Below are 19,501 nucleotides of genomic sequence, written 5' to 3' on the forward strand. Positions count from 1 at the left end.
GTGTTGAAAAGAATAGCGTGACCTAGCCAGCTATATCCCTGCAGTTCTTGAGGTATGTCCTTAACAGGGAAAACAAAACAAAAACCAAGTGTTGTTTTTTTTTTTCTAATAGAAACACTAGCATTTCCTGCTGTGGTAATTTGTTCCAGTGTCTTCATTTTGCTTCAGGACATACCTCGGTGAATATAGCCCAGTGAGATGTGATGGGTATTTTCTGTGAAGCTTAGAGTATAGCAAGCCTCAAATGTTAATTTAGCTGTGTAACCTACAGCTGCTGTGTTCATTCCTGAAATACAGAAACATCTTGTGTCACATACATGGGATTTAGGCAATGGTTTGTTCATTTTGGGTTTTGGTATTTGTTTCTTCCGTAGTGTTACTACATTTCCTTGGCTGTTTTCTTTTGCTTGGGGAAAATGCAGTGCAGCAATTCAGGCCATGTGTCCTGCTTTTGTCTCCTCCTGCTGGGAAGCTTTGAGGCATGATGCATTTATTTCAGTCATATCCTTCAGCTGCGTTTAGCTTATGTTTCCTGGAGTCATATTTACATCCCTTCAAAGAGAACAAGTTCTTTAGATGCCTTTTAAATGTAAAGTCTTCAGTGTTATCATAAATGTTTTCAAGCCTGATAGGGTTTTTTTATTTGAATATTAGAGGCCTATTCTTTCAGAGGGTGTCTAAATAAATACTCTGAAGAAGTAGTTGTACTACCAAGTTTTCCTTATGCTGTATTTTTTTAAATTGCTTATTATTGGTTGTTCTTTATCTAGTCTTTAAATTGCTTTTTAGAGCCTATTAGATTATTTTTGCCATTATAACATATTGTCACTGCAGAAAAAATGTTTGCTTATTACCTTGATTAAATGTCAGTGTCATACAGTCATGCACATACCATCTTTCAGAACACATTAGTGAGATGGATCTCTGTGCATCTTTTGTCTAAACAATATACAGACTGATGTGAACTGAAATTTTTTTGATGTTTTATTGTAAGCTGGGAACGCTTAACTGTGCCATATGTATACAAACTGCAGTACGCATCTGGCCTTTTGAGAGTGTTTCCTGTCCATCAGGATTCAAACCTCTGCTTACTTTGCTATCAGGCAAATGAACCACAGAATGGTTTCAGATGTCATTCATAAACAGTGTTAGCAAGCACCTGGTAAACAACCACATTCAGAGGCTGGGGTGGTGTAGTTACTGTATGTCAAAGTCAAGATTGTTCCTTAATCGTTTTTTATTCTCCAAAATGTGTTTGGGTCATGGTAAGATGATACACTCTCCCTCCTTACACATTAGAAGCAAAGAATCTTTCTTTGTCTGACTTTGTTCTGAATTTGTTTAATTACTTTCTGTTACCAAACTGGGAAGATACCCATGAGGGTCTTCAGTAAAAGCATGAATAAAACCCCTCCAGAACAATAATAGGAGAGCTTATATATTTGCCTGTGTTGAAAAATGTCTGGGTAGAAACGAATTAGACATGGTACTCTACAGCAGTTGTTAGGTAAATCCTTTCTTTGTGAGCACAGCTGGCAAAGAGGTACAGTGAGACTGAAGGCTGGAAACATAACTGCCAGGCAGAGGCCAAAATACCCTTTTGGGGCACCTTTCTGTACATTGTTTGCTGAACAGTGGATAGGTTTGCCACCAGAGTTTGGTTAATGCGTATGCTCTCTATAAATTCTTGAGGCTGATGAGCTTGGCAGGTAGTTTAACAGTGTTTCAAGGATCACCTTTGCAAACCTTGTGCAGCAGTTTTGACTTTTGAGAGTAGTATGTAGTATGTTGTAGCTGTTACCCAACTGTTGCTGCATCTTTCATCAGATCCCTTCAGCTTTTTAAATAGATAGTAAGATAGACTACTAGTACATACATTAAGCCTCCTTTGCTTGTTTCTGTAATGGCCTTGTAGGTTTTCTGTGAGTGCAGTCATGTTTGCACTGCTTCAACCTTTAAGGCTTCAGCTAAAGCAAATTTTGTTTTGTTCTAAGAAACCCAGAACTTGTTATTTGATTATGAAGATCCCAGTTCTTTGAGGAAGACTATTTAGAAAAGTAGGAATATTTTTCAAAGCACAGCCTGGGAACAATGAGATTCAGGATACCCAAGAGAAATTGTATTTGGTTAAAAGCTTACCTTAGTAACACCAGCAGAATTCACTAGGCTGGAACTCTAAGAAATCTTATGAACAAATGTTCCTTGGAGAATGTTTTGCATTTTTTTTCCTATTATGGTTTGTCTCTTTTGGTGGTTGGAAATAGGAAGGCTACCTTCAACCTGCCTATAGTTTCCCTTGCCTTTACGTGGTCAGGGAAGAGCAGGATTTCTCTATTGCATGTACATAAGACCATCTGAGTGAACTCCTTCTCCAGACTGTAAGCTGCAAGACTTTTTTTCTGTTTGTAGAGCCATGGGCATTAGCCTTTCTAAATACTCAGACCTGCGCTGTGTCATTGAAAGTACATGTTTCTCCTTCGGTTTGAGAATGCTTAGAGAAGTTAGTTGCAAATAACTAATGAAATTACAGATACAAGTATTAACATTACTTACATTAAAAACAAAGTTATATTGCTACCTCTGCTGATTGTATAATTCTATGTTAGTAATGCTTGGAAGGTAGCACTGATGACAAATATGACTTAGTGGAACTCTTGACAGAAGGGCTTAGGGAATTTTTTTTCCATGTATGTGCATACAAGAGCTCTATTAGTCCAGCAGCACGTAAAGCCTAGAGAGGGGAAAGATGTCTAAAAGCTGGATAGGTTTTTACATGAGATGAGCATTTCCATAGAAACAAGTAAGTGAATTTCAAAGTCCATTAAAAGTTTGCTTTGTGTCAGCCAGCTGATGAAAGTTACCATGGCCACTCTTTAAGTGGTAGGGTGATAGAACAGAGTTGTTTGTGGGAGGAGAGGGAATTTGCTGGAGGTGTCTCTCTGGTGCCTGGTCCCTAATGTCTGAAGGGGATGGTGGCTGCCGACCCTCCTGTCTGCTCTGCCTCCAGGCTTCTGGCCCTGCTGCACATAGCTCCTGCAGCTTGGTTTATCCGGTGCCTGCTCTGGATGACTAAAGCCTAAATTTTATGAAGGAAAATTTTGCTTCTCTGCAGATGCTGGCAGAGTTCAGTTATGCGTGATGCTTTCAGGTAAATAGCTTGTCAGCTTCCGTTTAAAAATTGAAAAAGCAAATACTGGCTGGTCAACAGTAGTATGACTGAGAGAAGCTTCCAGGTGGACCACAGAAACATACATGATTTTTAATTTGAAACCAAACCACCCAACAGCAAACCCCATGTTTCATGAGTAAGAATGGGGAATGATTGCAGTTGGTGTTACGTTTTTTTTTTTTTTTCTTCAAACTCTGTTTGCAGTTGCATTGAAATGTCTGAATATAGACTATTTTAAAAAGTTTTTGGTGGGATTTTTTTCCCCTTGTATTAAGTCACTCATTTCTAAGTAAACAATGCAGCTATCATGGAAATGAATGTTTATGTTGTAATTGCTATCTTACATTCAGTAACTTTACTTTGCACCCCTCCTCCACATTTTCTTTTAACAAAACAAACAGAAAAGAAACCAAAAGAGAAAAGCCTAGTCCATAGTAAGCCTTTTCTTTCCTCACTCCACTTTGCAGGCAATATTTGAAGTGATATCTTCTGAGCATTCTTATTTGCTGAGCTTGGAGATTCTGATCCGGATGTTTAAAAATTCCAGGGAACTGAGCCTCACGATGACCAAAACGGAGAGCCATCACCTTTTCTCCAATATCACGGATGTTTATGAAGCAAGCAAAAAGTAAGTTTAGCAATGCATGTCTACATTTAAAAAAATATACTGTAAAAAAATTATATTTAAAATTTAGTAATTATAAATTTATTTGTATTTTTAATTATGCCTGAGGGGTGATTACTGGAAGTCAAAATATTGTTCAGGCAAGTAATGTAACGCAGTATGCAAAATAGTGTCTTTGGTGTTACCACAAAATGCAGGAGCAGCTGCCACGTTGCAAATTCAGCAAAATATTAGGCCTGACTTTAAGAATGAGAAGTCAAGTGTTGCACATCTTAATATGTGGAGTCTTAGTTTTCGATAAGCTATAAATAAATGAGAATGGAACTTGAATTTTTCTTCTTTGAGAGCACTGAAATATATGTGCTCTGCAATGCTGGAGAGTCATTTAATGGAACACAAACAGCTGAAGTTTTACTTTGCTAACCATAGGTTCTGGTTTTGTAATGTGAGCAAGCCCTTGTCTTATATTGTATTTTCCTTATATAACTTACAGGTAGCTCCTTGAATAGCAGAGCTTTGGTTAGTACAACTTTATGATATATGGTATTGTTTGCAGACTGAGGCTCTGCCTTACCTATACTCTTGTTCTCTGAAGCATCTTGCTCTTACTTGGAAAAATCTTAGCTTTTCTCACCAGAATACTTTTTTTTTTTTTTTTTGTTTTTAAGTTGGACGGTTTTTCACTTTTCTGCCTGTACTGCTTTAGTAAGAGCACTTACAGGTAGGCTGGACTGGAGGTGTCCACTTACTGTTTTAATACTTGTTGGGACATACAAGCAAGTTTCTCACTGAAGTCTGAAGTAATCATATATAATAACAACTGTTCTTCCAAAACTAGTTTGAAGATGGGAAGGTACAAATAGCAGTGGACACACACATGAATTTGACAGAATCACCATGCCGCTATGCTTAAGTTCACATTTAATGGGGTAGGAATGGTATTAGTTTATCTGAAAATTGGTAGGGAAGGACAGAACATGGTGTATTTTAGTAGAAATAAATATCCTTCAAGCAGTTCCTAAGGAAAATGTTGATACATTAAGCATGCATAGCTAGTCTTTACAGTCCACCAAATTATGCCTAGTGTGCCATTATTAAACTGAAAAATGGAGCAAGAGTTTCATACTTGCTCTTAAGAATGGACTCTTGCCAGTGATTTCCTTGATCAGCTGAATCACTGTTTACTTTCTGTGGAGCACTCAACATGCAGCATTGCATCATACTGTGTGACTGTGGTATCTTTTATGTAAACAGCACAGGCATTTCAGTGTTTAGGAACAGTGCTTGTGCACACCACAGCACCTGACACCAGGGACTTGTATTTCTATTAAAAAGATCTGCTGTGCTGGGCTTTTTGCCCCTTTTTTTCACTTTGGTAAGTTTCCTCAGTACCAAATCAGTAACAAGCAAAATGGACACGCTACAAATAGTGCCTAATGAAGAGGAAATGTTGGCAGACCACGATACAAATGCTGGAGAGTCTTGTTTATGACTGCTGATAATTACTGCCATCATTATTTAATATGGGACATGTATACAGATGTGCACTCCACAGTGTACTGCAGAGTTATAAATACTCAAAACTATTCTAAAAAGTTGTTTAATGAGGCTTTACTTTTGTATAATTTGTTCATTATCTTGGCCTGTTTAATAGCAATATCAGCAGGTAAAGTACTAAAACATAAAGTCTGTGTTTCATTTCTTACGTCTTCTTTCCAATTTGAAATAGCACAATGGCTAAAAGATGCACGCTGGCCTAGATAAGTTACTGATTATCTTAACTAGAGCACTGTACAGCTTTAAATGTATCTTTCTACCTGTGGAACAGAAAAATATTAGCCTTATTTCAGAAGTGGGGCTAATGGTTGGATAGGAATCTGTAAGGCTGGGGATATTGCTGGAGTTGTTTCTTCCCACCTTTGCCAATTTTTAGGTTTTGTTTTGTTGGTTTTTTTGGGTTGTTTTTTTTTTTGTTCCCTTTTCTTTTGTCACCTTGTAGAAACTGATGTTCTGAACTTTGTAGTGTTATACCTGCATTTACCTTTGTGGAACTTCTCAGGTGTCATGTTCCCATCATGATAATGTCCTTTCTTGGTGTCTGTTTCTCTGAAGTCCTATGAAGTCTGCGGAATGCTGCACCTCTTCTGCTGCAGTTTGATTTTGTCTTCTCGAGTTTCTGCAGAAATACTTTGTTTTGTGGAGCATGCATGTGAGAGTCTAAAGTATCGCGTCAAGTGCAAATCTAATTTAGGAGCTATAGAACAGTTGTACATTTATTTGGACTTAATTGGTATACTTTCATTTCTCCATGTCCCTGTTCCCTTCTGTTTCTCTTAGAGTTGAGGTCTTTTGCCAGGAGCAGGGTATTGTCTGAAGCCACAGCCATCACAGGAATGGGAGTTGCACAACAGCTGTCTTGTCAGGAAGGGCAGGTTATCAGAGTCCTTATTTTCCAGGAGTAGTACTTTTTAAAGGTTTCTCCTTACATGAAATGTGAATTGTTAAAAGTATCATGAGCCCATATTTTGCTAGACAAATGCTGATGGTGCAGAACCATGGTGTTAGAGGGGAACTGACATCTTTTTTTAGAAAGCTTAATAGAAATCAAAGGTTTAATTGGGCTGCAGGCTTTGCCTCTTGTTGGGTTGTTTCCATAAGACACAGCTGACTGTACTAGTATAGCTGTGTGAAGCTGGGGGTGTTGTTTCCTGCATTGAAGAAGCCTTCCAAGTCATTAAATCAACTTTAAGTCTCTCTCTCTTAAAATATTTAAAGCAGAGATGGCGGTAGGGAGAGCAATATTTTTAGGGGAAATCTTACAGCCCTTTTGATTAACAGTCCTTAAAGGGAGGAGGAGGGAGTAGGGAGCAAGAATGGAAAAATACCACATTAGCCTAAAATTATAATCTTATTCTTTCTTGTCTGGAAAGGCTAATGCTTTAAGAACTTGGGTTTTTATAACTTGGAGTAAAACCAGAATTTATAATTCCTTTTTTAAACTTAAATGAAAACATATTTTGTTTCCTGAGTTATGCAATACTGTTGAACTGTAACAGAACTTTCTGCTGCCTTTCTCCAACCTCATTCGTGTAAACAACAAACGTGATTTTAGAACAGAAGCCTCTTGGTATCTCTGAACTATTATTTCCCATTTTCAAGGTAGCAAAAGACATCCTTTTATTATAAAATTGTAATAAAATCGAGCATGTGTCCCATTATGCTCTACTTCAAGCAGCATTTACTTAAAAATACAGAATCTGAGTATGACTGTAATTATCAGTGGTTTTGGTTGCTCAGAGTCTGGTGAGCTGAAGAATCTGAAATGATAAATCTCTTCAGACAAAATTGCTTAAAGCTTATATCTAGGAATTTTGAGTTAGAACATGTTTAATGGAAACTCTCCAGAAACACCAAGATAGGCTTCTAATGCATGACAAGGCCATTTTGGATGGAACAAAGCTGCTTTTGTTAGAAGCAGAATACCGACAGCAAAGACTGTCTCTGCTTTTGGGAGCTCATTGGAATGTCTCTAACAAAAGAAGGCTTGATCTGAATAATTTGTGCAGCATACAGTGTGTTTATGAAAAGATCTTGTAAGGTGGCTTCAGAAAGCTTAAGTCTTATGTATTTGCCTGTACGTGAAAGATTGGATTTAATAGCTGACAGAACACAAAATCATACAAATTGCAATCTGAGCCAGTGTGGGCTATTAGATTGAGATGTAAGCTGATGGGGAAGCCATAGGCCATTCAGGAAGCCATACAGGAATAAAAGCCTGTAGTCTGAGAATACTGTGCAATCAATCTCGCTAGTAAGAAGAGCTCTCTCCAGTCTCGGTATGTGGTGCAAGAGAGGTCAGCTTCCCAAGGGCCAGTCTTGGGAAAGAGGAGTTACGGGGAAATTTACAAAATGTCATGAAGAACAATTGATCTGACAGGTCAAATCACCAAATTTACAGAAGAAAGGAAAATTTTAGCATTTTTCTCTCTCTCTGGCATTAAGCCAAAAGAAGCTTATTGAATATCAGAAGATCAGTATGAGCAGAAAAAGACATGGACTAAAATATTTCTTATTTCTGACAGTTTTAAACTGGCTCGATTTTGGTAGAGAAGACCCCGGTGTTTTGTGAGGTAGGCTAACATACTGTCTAAGTGAATCTTAGTTTAATTTTATATATGTAAATTTGTGCTAGGAACTAGGTGGGCTTTCTCATAGCACTTTTTTTGTAAATTACGTTAGTGTTTCATCTCTTTCCAATGATGCAGCTTCATCTTTTTCCATAGGAAAATACAATCCTAGTGTTTTTTAAGAAGTGTGTGTATTGAATCGTATAAGTGGGCATTAATAACGTTACTTTTTGAGAATGCAGAATTCATAGAATCATAGAATTGTTAGGGTTGGAAAGGACCTTAAGATCATCTAGTTCCACCCCCCCTGCCATGGGCAGGGACACCTTACACTAAATCATATCACCCAAGGCCTTGTCCAACCTGGGCTTGAACACTGCCAAGGATGGAGCATTCACAAACTCCCTGGACAACCCATTCCAGTGCCTCACCACCCTAACAGGAAAGAATTTCCTTCCTATATCCAATCTAAACTGCCCCTGTTTTAAGTTTTAACCCGTTACCCCTTGTCCTGTCACTACAGTCTCTAATGAAGAGTCCCTCTCCAGCATCCCTATAGGCCCCTTCAGATACTGGAAGGCTGCTATGAGGTCTCCACGCAGCCCTCTCTTCTCCAGGCTCAACAGCTCCAACTTCCGCAGCCTGTCCTCATACGGGAGGTGCTCCAGCCCCCTGATCATCCTCGTGGCCCTTCTCTGGACTTGTTCCAACAGTTCCATGTCCTTTTTATGTTGAGGACACCAGAACTGCACACAATACTCCAGGTGAGGTCTCACAAGAGCAGAGTAGAGGGGCAGGATCACCTCCTTCGACCTGCTGGTCACGCTCCTTTTGATGCGGCCCAGGATACGGTTGGCTTTCTGGGCTGCAAGCGCACACTGCCAGCTCATGTTTATTTTCTCATCAACCAGCACCCCCAAGTCCTTCGCTGCAGGGCTGCTCTGAATCTCTTCTTTGCCCAACCTGTAGCTGTGCCTGGGATTGCTCCGACGCAGGTGTAGGACCTTGCACTTGTCATCAGCCCACCTCACAAGCATGTCAAGGTCCCTCTGGATGGCATTCCTTCCCTCCAGCGTATCAACCGAACCACACAGCTTGGTGTCATGGGTAAACTTGCTGAGGGTGCACTCAATCCCACTGTCCATGTCAGTGACAAAGATGTTAAACAAGACTGGTCCCAACACCGATCCCTGAGGGACACCACTCGTTACTGGTCTCCAGCTGGACATTGAGCCATTGACCACAACTCTTTGTGTGTGGCCATCCAACCAGTTCTTTATCCACCGAGTGGTCCATTCATCAAATTGATGTCTTTCCAATTTAGAGACAAGGATGTCGTGTGGGACAGTGTCGAACGCTTTGCACGAGTCCAGGTAGATGACATCAACTGCTCTACCCCGTCCATCAGTTCTGTAGCCCCATCATAGAAGGCCACCAAATTGGTCAGGCAGGATTTCCCCTTAGTGAAGCCATGCTGGCTGTCACCAAGCACCTTGTTGTTTTTCATGTGCCTTAGCATGCCTTCCAGGAGAATCTGCTCCAAGATTTTGCCAGGCACAGAGGTGAGGCTGACTGGTCTGTAATTCCCCAGGTCATCCATTTTCCCTTTCTTGAAAATGGGGGTTATATTTCCTTTTTTCCAGTCATCGGGAACTTCACCTGACTGCCATGATTTCTCAAATATGATGGACAGTGGCTTTGCAACTTCATTTGCCAGCTCCTTCAGGACCCGCAGATGGATCTCATCAGGACCCAGGGACTTGTGTACGTTCAGGTTCTTCAGATGGTCTCGAGCCAGTTCCTCTCCTACAGTGGGCCCAAGGTCTTCATTCTCACAGTCCCTGCGTCTGCCTTCCAAGACTTGGGTGGTTTGGTCAGAGCCTCTGGCAGTGAAGACCAAGGCAAAGAAGTCATTCAGAACCTCAGCCTTCTCCAAATCCTGTGTAGCCAGTTCTCCCGAGAGCTTCCTGAGTGGGCCTACGTTCTCCCTAGTCTGTTTTTTATTTGCTATGTACCTGTAGAATCCCTTCCTGTTATCTTTAATACCTCTAGCTAAGTTTAATTCTAACTGAGCCTTAGCTTTCCTAACCTGGTCCCTAGCTTCTCGGACAACATCCCTGTACTCTTCCCAGGCTGCCTGTCCTTGCTTCCACTTATTATAAGCCTCTTTTTTCATTTGAATTTTCCCCAGGGGCTCCTTATCCATCCAAGGAGGTCTCCTGGCTCTCCTGCTGAGCTTCCTTCTGGTTAGGATGCAACACTCTTGAGCTGGCAGCAGGTGATCCTTGAATATCAACCCACAGTCTTGGGCCCCCCTGCCCTCTAGGGCTGTATCCCGTGGAACCTTACTAAGCAGGTTCCTGAAGAGGCCAGAGTCTGCTATCCTGAAGTCCAGGGCAGTGAGCTTGCTGCACGCTCTTCTCACTGTCCTGAGGATCTCAAGTTCGACCATCTCATGATCGCTGCATCCAAGGCTGCCCTGGAGTGTCACATTTCCAATGAACCCTTCCCTGTTGGTCAGCACGAGGTCAAGCACGGCAGGTCTCCTTGTTGGCTCCTCTATTACTTGCAGAAGGAAGTTGTCTTCCACACAATCGAGGAACCTCCTGGATTGCTTGTGCCGGACCGAATTCTGCTGTCTAGTTTCTTTGAAAGACTGAAAAAACAACACTAAAGCTCCAAACCTGAATACGAAAAGTAAAAATAAAAATTTTAATACTGTTGGTAGATCCTGGGTGATTCAGGTGAACTATAATAAAAAGGAATTATTCATAAGTAATAGATCACCAATTTGATTATTAGACAAGACAGTGATCTGAGTAATCTTTTTTTTCCCCTCTTTGGTCTGCAGTGATGGTCTTAGTCTGTGTTCTGTGTTTTGTCACGGTTCTTGCTGTTAGCAGGTTTTGAAGAAAGCTGAATAATATCTTGAGGACATCCAGCTGAGTGTGGTTACCCTGTTGGATAAGTGCCACAGGTGTGTTCTGGGGGAGAATTTCTGTGCTCTTTCAAAGGAGGTTGTTAATGCTGGAAGCTTTGAAGCAGATAAGTGGTTTATTGATAAGGCTGAATGATTATGGTGATTATGTTGGATATGGTGGACAGGGTAATGAGAATAAGAGGGAGAAGAATCCTCCCACATCATGTGGAAGTGAGACATGAGGCACCTGTGGCTCTGCAGAACCTGGAACATTGTCCTGCCCCTCAATAGATGCTGGGGAGCACTCAGACCGCACATGGCACTGAGGCAGTTTGAGGTGTTGCACAGCACTGCTGGATTTACCACTTGTGGTTTTTGCCTTTCTGCCAGCCTTGTTGCATAATCTGCTTTTACTGCCAATGGGGCCTTTTTTGATTGTTGGGAGACTTCGGGGATTCTGGGGGACATTTGTAGAGCAGTGAGTCCAAAATATCCACCTCACCCCACCCTTTTTAAATTTTATATGCCCACAGAGCACATTTATGGATTTGCATCGTATTGATGACTTGCACTAAAAATAAGTGCATTTATCCTTGTTTTTCTTCAAGATTGCTTCCTTCAGGGTTGGTTCTGACATCAGCGCTAATTGCTGAACTCTGGCTTCACCATCTAGGAATTACTCATTTAGAGGGTTCTTATGGCAGCTGAAATAAATCCCTGGGTTGACCTGCACTGTTCCTTTGCAAATGACTGGCAGTGTTGGTAAAAACTAACTTCATAATAATATGCAAGTGGAACTTTGGTATGCATTCCTGTCCCAGTGATTGTTCTTTTATAATTTAGCCTCTTTTTTTGGAGACAAGATCAGATAACATAACTTCAGTACTCACGAGCACCAAATCTGAACACAGTCATACTTTCCTTGACTCATTTTATTGGCTGAACAGAATTTAAAAATCTTTATACGTATATCTGCATTTTATAATTTAGTAAATACTTGGCAGTTACCCATTCCAAAAGTGCCCTTGAAGAAAATATGTAGTTTTCCAGAAAATACAATGAGCCTTTAGCATCAAACTGTTCACTTAAACATACTGAAAAGAATACCCTTAACTTGCAGGTTTTCATCCACCATCATGGTGTGTTTTCATGCTATATCATAGACTAAACCGTTGCCACCTGTTCCTCAGTGTAGGAGAGGGACACAACAGGACAATACTGAGGCCACGACATTGCCATGGTGACTGTCTGCTTGACAGTGCGTGAGCTTGTTCTTCCCACTGCTGCTGTGCTGCCCTCCTTGGTAATCCAGGCTTTGACCCCGGAGATTTCCTCTTATGTAGCTCTGATGGGTCACCCACAGTCATAGTGGTGACCAAAGCAGGAAAATGCTTTTCTGGCCAGTACCTGTGGAAGAGTTTCTCAGCCCAAGATACTTGATAGTGAGCTAGGGGGGTTGCCAGTGGGGATGGGTTTAACTTGTAAAAGATTTTCTGAGAACAGTCAGTGGTTTGTTTAGAGTAGTAAAGAGAAATGTTTTTTCAGTATGTTCCCTTCTGTTCTGTGTAAAGTCCTGTTCAAGCTGTCCACTGCGTTCTTGGTTTCAAATGCCCCTCTGAAGGAATGCCAGCTAATTGTAAACTGAATCTATCCACAGTTTGCTTGTCTGACTTATGCAGTCCTCTGTGCAGTTAAATATAGCTCATGTTAGATTTCACAGCCTCTGCTCAGGTGTCCTTATTTTTGCCTTCGCGCCTGCTCAGAGGATCGCTTTTGGAGAGGCTGTCTGAGAATCTTCAGTAATGCTGCGTATGACACGAGTGTTGGTGAAGGGCATTTGCAGCTGTCTGTTACCAGTGAATTCAACCTCATCCTCAAGTCGGTTATTAAAACCAGGTAAGACTAGAAGCCAGAATAAACTTCTTTACTACTTCGTCATTCTGGCAGATTGTACAGTATCTTCAAGAAACACCAACATAAACATGAAACTTACATTGTCTTTACGTTTCTTTTTCTCTGGTGCTCAATGTATGAAATTTAAATACTAGTTGCATAAAACTTGTACTCCTTCAGAAAATCTGTGTCCCAGGGGTCACCTGTAGTGTCATTTCAGTGCTGACCATATGTAGCCATGGTTTTGTTTCTCTCTAGCATACTGCCTCCATGGTGTTTTACCCAGCAGATCTTGAAATGTTTGTCAAGCTTTGCATAAACAGTTTAATCTCTTTAAAATAGTATTAGCTGGTGTGATCTTTTAAGGAGACCTTTGGGTCATGTTATCATGTTAATGACTGTGTTACATTATTTTGCAAATTAAACGCTATGGAGCTGGATTTTGGTTTAAAAAACCCTAATAAATCAAGGCAACTGATTTGCCTGTTTTCCAGATTCCTGGAGATGCCACCTTGTGCTTTGCTCAGAGTAGGCCCTTCAGGGCATTGTTTTTGGAAGATTACTTGGTGAAGTAGTGTATCAAGTATCTTGTTTGGGTTTTAGGGTTTTTTATATGGTATGGGGATGTACCCTGTATGTATCAGCTCTTTTTAACACATAGCCAAAACCTGAATGACCACTGTTTGCCAAAATCAAGAGTAACGTGTGAAGGTCCTCTAATTACAAACTGTAGTACTGACTGAAGGATAGAGGGAACCCATTCTTTTGATGAGTGTTACTCAAGAGTTTTTTCTAGAGTAAATCAGGGTGGTTTTCAGCACATTTCTCTCCCCCTTCCCCTTCTTCCCTGCCCTTGCCTCCCTCACCTTTCCTGAAATAATATGACTGCAATAGCCTCAAGCATTTGCACGCCAGGGGAGAAAAGAACTGAAGAACAGTCCTGCTCAACCCTCTTCTGTGGTGGGGTCAGGTCCACCCAAAAAGGCAGAGGATGCAGGCTGCACCTTTAACCAGTTGGCTGTTTTCTGTGCCACTCTGTTTTTTCTCTTAAGGCTTTTGCAATCTCTCCCATATAATACTGTCTCTGGTTCTTCTTCCTTCTCTGTAAAACATCATTCTCCTTCCTTATCTCACTTGAAATGGACTGACGGCAAATGACAAGAAATAGTGAGCAGTAATGTGTATCATCAGGAAAAGGTTCAGTAAAAGAAATGGCAGAGCTCCCAAGGCTGTGAGAACTCAGCTAAAATTACTGTGTCTCAACTGCATGATTGTAGGTGAGCATTTTCATTGATTTTTATTTTTTTTTAATTGTGGGTTTGCTGGAGCTTGGTATTGTTAACAGTGTTTGTCAGATGAAAGGTAATTCAGTTTCTATTTTAAATATACAAAAGAGATATTCTTGAATAGCGGCCATTAAAATCTTACTTTGTTTTACCTCTCTAGAGAATTCTAGTAATTTTTTTCTTGCCTATCTATGCCTGTATTCAGAACTTCATCTGCACACTGTCCTCTCTGCTAAAATTATTTTGACACATCGATGATCTTTGTGTCCCTTTCTGAAAAACGTATGACTCTGAAGCTCTAAACTGTCAATCTGTCTTCCTGAGGAAATGCAGCACAGATGGTATGTAAGTCCATGTCCCAGATTCTTATAAGGAGAGACTCACTGTTGGGTCCCCTTGGAACTTATAATTAGACTACTTTTCAAAACTCTTCTGCTAGTCCTTGGTCTTGGACTTCGTGTTCAGTTTTTTCTTCTATCATTATGTACTCTAGGAGATGGTTCATTCTTCTTTCCCTAGCTGAGGTCATTCTGAGAACCAATTCTTCTCTACTTGTCTTCTAATGACTGTATTTAATGATAACAGTATAGCTTCTTTTCTTAAAAGAAACACCACCCAACCCCCAAATCTTTGCTGCCAGTGACTTAAGATGTTTTGTGTTATCCAGCAACAGATGGGGTTTGTGTGAAATAAAATGATTTATTTTGAGGTGAAATATTGTTTGAAACAACGATTGAAACTATATTCTAGATGAATGGCCTTATTATGAGTTTAACTAAGAGTCATAACAGCATGCTCTGTGGTAGAGGGCTGTTACAGGACAAGCATAGTAGAGTTTGTTTGTTTCATCCTTTGTTTTTTGCTGATGTAAAAGGTCTGGGTTTCGTGCTAGTGGTGCCTGAAGGTTTTCCCCCTTCCCGGTTACTCTCTCAGTTCAGCCAGCTGCCAGCCAGACAAAGAATAATCCACAAAACAAACCTGGTCAGTTTTCTGTTGTCTCCTTGTCAGAGCAGTTCCTGGATCTCATTGAGTCTTAACCCACAAGCAATTGTGGTGACACACCTGAAAGCATGGTAGGAAAAAGAACAGCATGAAGCTGCCATTTGCCATGATACTTATTTGTGTTGAAACCTATGGGTGTATTCTGTAAACAGATTTTCTGTTTAACAGAAAAAAGGAATAAAACCCCCTCAGACCCACAGCAGAACCTGTAGCTCTTCTTCATTAGCCTGACCTCTACACAGAGTTATATATGTAAATGTATTTAAGGACAGTAAAGAAAATGTACTTAAAAATTTTAAAGCCTTCCAGCTGTAACCCAAAACCTATTTATCCAATAGGTGCTTAGTATGTCCTTTCCACAGCACCACTGTCATGAGCATCTGAAACTCACATGGATCCTCTCAAACTCTGTGTTTTGCTGTTGGTGTTGCAGGGCTTGTTCTAGTAGCATCTTAGGACACTTTCACCAATTTTCAGATTTACTGTTGCTGCAGGAAGAACAAAAGAGGAAAACTATATATATATCTGTGTATTTGGTAGTAAAGTGGGTGGATGTTCAACAGTTATATGAACTTGCGTCTCTGCTTTCCTCGTACAGAGACTAATAAGGAATGAAGAAGCAGCCTTTCTTAGTTGAGAGAGTGCTCAGTCTTCAAGACATCAGAATGGTTTCAGAGAACTCATGTTGCCTTTCTTGCATAAAACAAACATGTAGCTTTGAAAAGGCACCAAGTTGTTAGTAAGTTTAGAAATATCTGTGCTTAGCAAGGCTGTCATTGTGGGAGGATGTATGTATGTTCCCTTGGCTCCTCTCATGTTCCACTGTGTCGATGTGCTTTATTTAAATAAGATTTTAAACCTCAGATTCATGAGACTGAAGCTTTCATTGCAGATGAGTTACATTGCGATGCTCCATGTTACTCTGGACAACAGTGAGGTTGGTCTGTGCAGTGTTTATACCTGGGAAGTCTTGCCTGCCCAAGTGTGGTATTCATTATCCTACATGTCATACTGTAAATTCTGCTATAGATGTGGCTGCATGAATATGAAAATCGTGTACACAGATGCTTATTTATACCTTTTATAGGAAGAGCAGCTTGATGTGCAGCCGTATCAAAACCTGCAACTTTCTTCCTATCTTTCAACATGTGATAGTTTGCTACTCCAGGTAACTTCTGCTACAGATATGTAGGAAAGAAGCTGATGTGCCTGTGATGGCACAAGGAGAAGTCCAGCAGCATGTGAAGCTGTACTGTGTCATACCTTGCAGTGCTGTGTCCTGCCACTTGGCCCTTCCCATGATGGGTGTTGCTGCTCTCCCTTCTGAACCTGCAGAAGGCTGACAACAGCATAAAGTGGTGATCGGTACACTTGCACTTTGAACTTGCTTTCCTTTGGTTGTGGAGGTTCAGTGGTTGCCAGGTTGGCACAGGTGAAAGATTAACCAGGGAGTGTTTGCAGTCTCCCTCTGGTGCAGGGCTACCAGGAGGTGTGTGGCTGCAGCGGTGCCCATGGTGATACCCGCTGGACTCTTTAGTCACCTCGACGCTCTACATCAGCCCTACTTCTAGGCTGCAGTGGAGAGTTTCCTGGCTGATAAACTTCCCTTAAGACTAAGCAATGCTTGAATTATGGCTTTCTATGGTTCGTATTTCTATCGAACAAAAATTTCTTCTCAGATATCAAGATTGATTAGTTCTTTTGTATATAGTAACATCATCTAAGGCCCAGTTAGAATTAAACTTAGCTAGAGGTATTAAAGATAACAGGAAGGGATTCTACAGGTACATAGCAAATAAAAAACAGACTAGGGAGAACGTAGGCCCCCACAGGAAGCTCACGGGAGAACTGGCTACACAGGATTTGGAGAAGGCTGAGGTTCTGAATGACTTCTTTGCCTTGGTCTTCACTGCCAAAGGCTCTGGCCAAACCACCCAAGTCATGGAAGGCAGATGCAGGGACTGTGAGAATGAAGACCTTGGGCCCACTGTAGGAGAGGAACTGGCTCGAGACCATCTGAAGAACCTGAACGTACACAAGTCCCTGGGTCCTGATGAGATCCATCTGCGGGTCCTGAAGGAGCTGGCAAATGAAGTTGCAAAGCCACTGTCCATCATATTTGAGAAATCATGGCAGTCAGGTGAAGTTCCCGATGACTGGAAAAAAGGAAATATAACCCCCATTTTCAAGAAGGGGAAAATGGATGACCTGGGGAATTACAGACCAGTCAGTCTCACCTCTGTGCCTGGCAAAATCTTGGAGCAGATTCTCCTGGAAGGCATGCTAAGGCACATGAAAAACAACAAGGTGCTTGGTGACAGCCAGCATGGCTTCACTAAGGGGAAATCCTGCCTGACCAATTTGGTGGCCTTCTATGATGGGGCTACAGAATTGATGGACAGGGGTAGAGCAGTTGATGTCATCTACCTGGACTCGTGTAAAGCGTTCGACACTGTCCCACACGACATCCTTGTCTCTAAATTGGAGAGACATCAATTTGATGAATGGACCGCTCTGGATAAAGAATTGGCTGGATGGCCGCACACAAAGAGTTGTGGTCAATGGCTCAATGTCCAGCTGGAGTCCAGTAACGAGTGGTGTCCCTCAGGGATCGGTGTTGGGACCAGTCTTGTTCAGCGTCTTCGTAGGTGACATGGACAGTGGGATTGAGTGCACCCTCAGCAAGTTTGGTGATGACACCAAGCTGTGTGGTTCGGTTGATACCCTGGAGGGAAGGAATGCCATCCAGAGGGACCTTGACACTCTTGTGAGGTGGGCTGATGCCAACCTCATGAAGTTTAACCATGCCAAGTGCAAGGTCCTACACCTGGGTCGGAGCAATCCCAGGCACAGCTACAGGTTGGGCAGAGAAGAGATTCAGAGCAGCCCTGTGGAGAAGGACTTGGGGGTGTTGGTTGATGAGAAAATGAACATGAGCTGGCAGTGTGCACTTGCAGCCCAGAAAGCCAATCGTATCCTGGGCCGCATTAAAAGGAGCGTGACCAGCAGGTTGAAGGAGGTGATCCTGCCCCTCTACTCTGCTCTTGTGAGACCTCACCTGGAGTATTGTGTGCAGTTCTGGTGTCCTCAACATAAAAAGGACATGGAACTGTTGGAACAAGTCCAGAGAAGGGCCACAAGGATGATCAGGGGGCTGGAGCACCTCCCGTATGAAGACAGGCTGCGGAAGTTGGGGCTGTTGAGCCTGGAGAAGAGAAGGCTGTGTGGAGACCTCATAGCAGCCTTCCAGTATCTGAAGGGGGCCTATAGGGATGCTGGAGAGGGACTCTTCATTAGAGACTGTAGTGACAGGACAAGGGGTAACGGGTTAAAACTTAAACAGGGGAAGTTTAGGTTGGATATAAGAAGGAAATTCTTTCCTGTTAGGGTGATGAGGCACTGGAATGGGTTGTCCAGGGAGGTTGTGAATGCTCCATCCCTGGCAAGTGTTCAAGACCACGTTGGACGAGGCCTTGGGTGATATGATTTAGTGTAAGGTGTCCCTGCCCATGGCAGGGGGGTTGGAACTAGATGATCTTAAGGTCCTTTCCAACCCTAACTGTTCTATGGTTCTATGATCAGTACTGGCTAATGCTAACCCTTGGCTATTGCGTAGTGGGGGCTGCAGGTGATAGCCCAGGTCTATAGAGCACAAGACAAGTTACATGGCCAGTCGTTTCCCTCCATTCTCCCAGGTCTTTGCTTGCTGTGTGTATTAGTTTGGCTTTTCTAACCCATCTGTTAGATGGGAATAGCCTCACACCCCTGTTGCTAGACAGCCTCACAAAATTATTTATAAATTCATTTTTTGTGACATGCAAGAGATCATTTTGTCCTATGACAAATAAGTATGTAGGTGACATTTCAGGCTCAGGGAGACAGGCAGAAGCACCCTGCTTCTTCTCAGTAGTGTAAAAAGCATGACTTTGTTCAGCATGGGAAAGACTTTTAAAATGAAGACTCCTGTTGTGATGTCTTCATAATTTATCAGGAAGATTTACATTTGTAGTGCCAGAGTGTTCTTTGGGGTTCATTTGTCAAGGGGTATTAATTGGTTGAATCAAGATGGGTATTTCTGAAGCGCATACTATAGAGCTAGATCCCGTGAGCACTTCCCCACTATCTTGGGAATCCCGCTGGAGCAGACTATATTGTCAGGGTTGCCATGGCTTTTCTTACTGTTCTGGATTTCTGCCAGAATACTATAAATAGCTGAAGAGGCGAGTGGCTTACCAGGAGGACAGTGACTTGCGTGTAGGCTCGCTGCAAGTTTTGTTGCAGAATGAAAGAATAGACTGTTGGCGTCTTTTTTTGCTTTGTAGTTGCTCAGTGGCTATTGCCTCATAAAAGGTATTTTTCTGGGCTGCTTCACAGTGTTTGGTGTTATGAATATATGTGTATATATGTACCGTTTACCATTATTTGGACTGTGGTAACTCCTCTAATAAACTGATAAATTTCAAAAACCTGTGGCTGCAG

At 41.7% G+C, this 19,501-nt stretch overlaps 1 protein-coding gene across 3 annotated transcripts in view; it reads left to right on the top strand.

Moving 5' to 3' along the window:
* ARHGEF26 (Rho guanine nucleotide exchange factor 26) overlaps positions 1-19,501 on the top strand; it is a 59,628-nt gene that overhangs the window by 11,656 nt on the left and 28,471 nt on the right. For all 3 annotated transcript variants that reach the window (XM_062603042.1, XM_062603040.1, XM_062603041.1), the window contains one exon: positions 3,637-3,797. In XM_062603042.1, the coding sequence (XP_062459026.1) occupies positions 3,637-3,797 (161 nt within the window). The remainder of the gene's footprint in view (positions 1-3,636; positions 3,798-19,501) is intronic.

The sequence above is a fragment of the Pezoporus occidentalis genome, unplaced genomic scaffold (assembly GCF_034315485.1).
Source record: "Pezoporus occidentalis ecotype Australia unplaced genomic scaffold, CSIRO_AGI_Poc_V1 ctg8, whole genome shotgun sequence".
NCBI classification, from domain to species: Eukaryota; Metazoa; Chordata; class Aves; order Psittaciformes; family Psittacidae; genus Pezoporus; species Pezoporus occidentalis.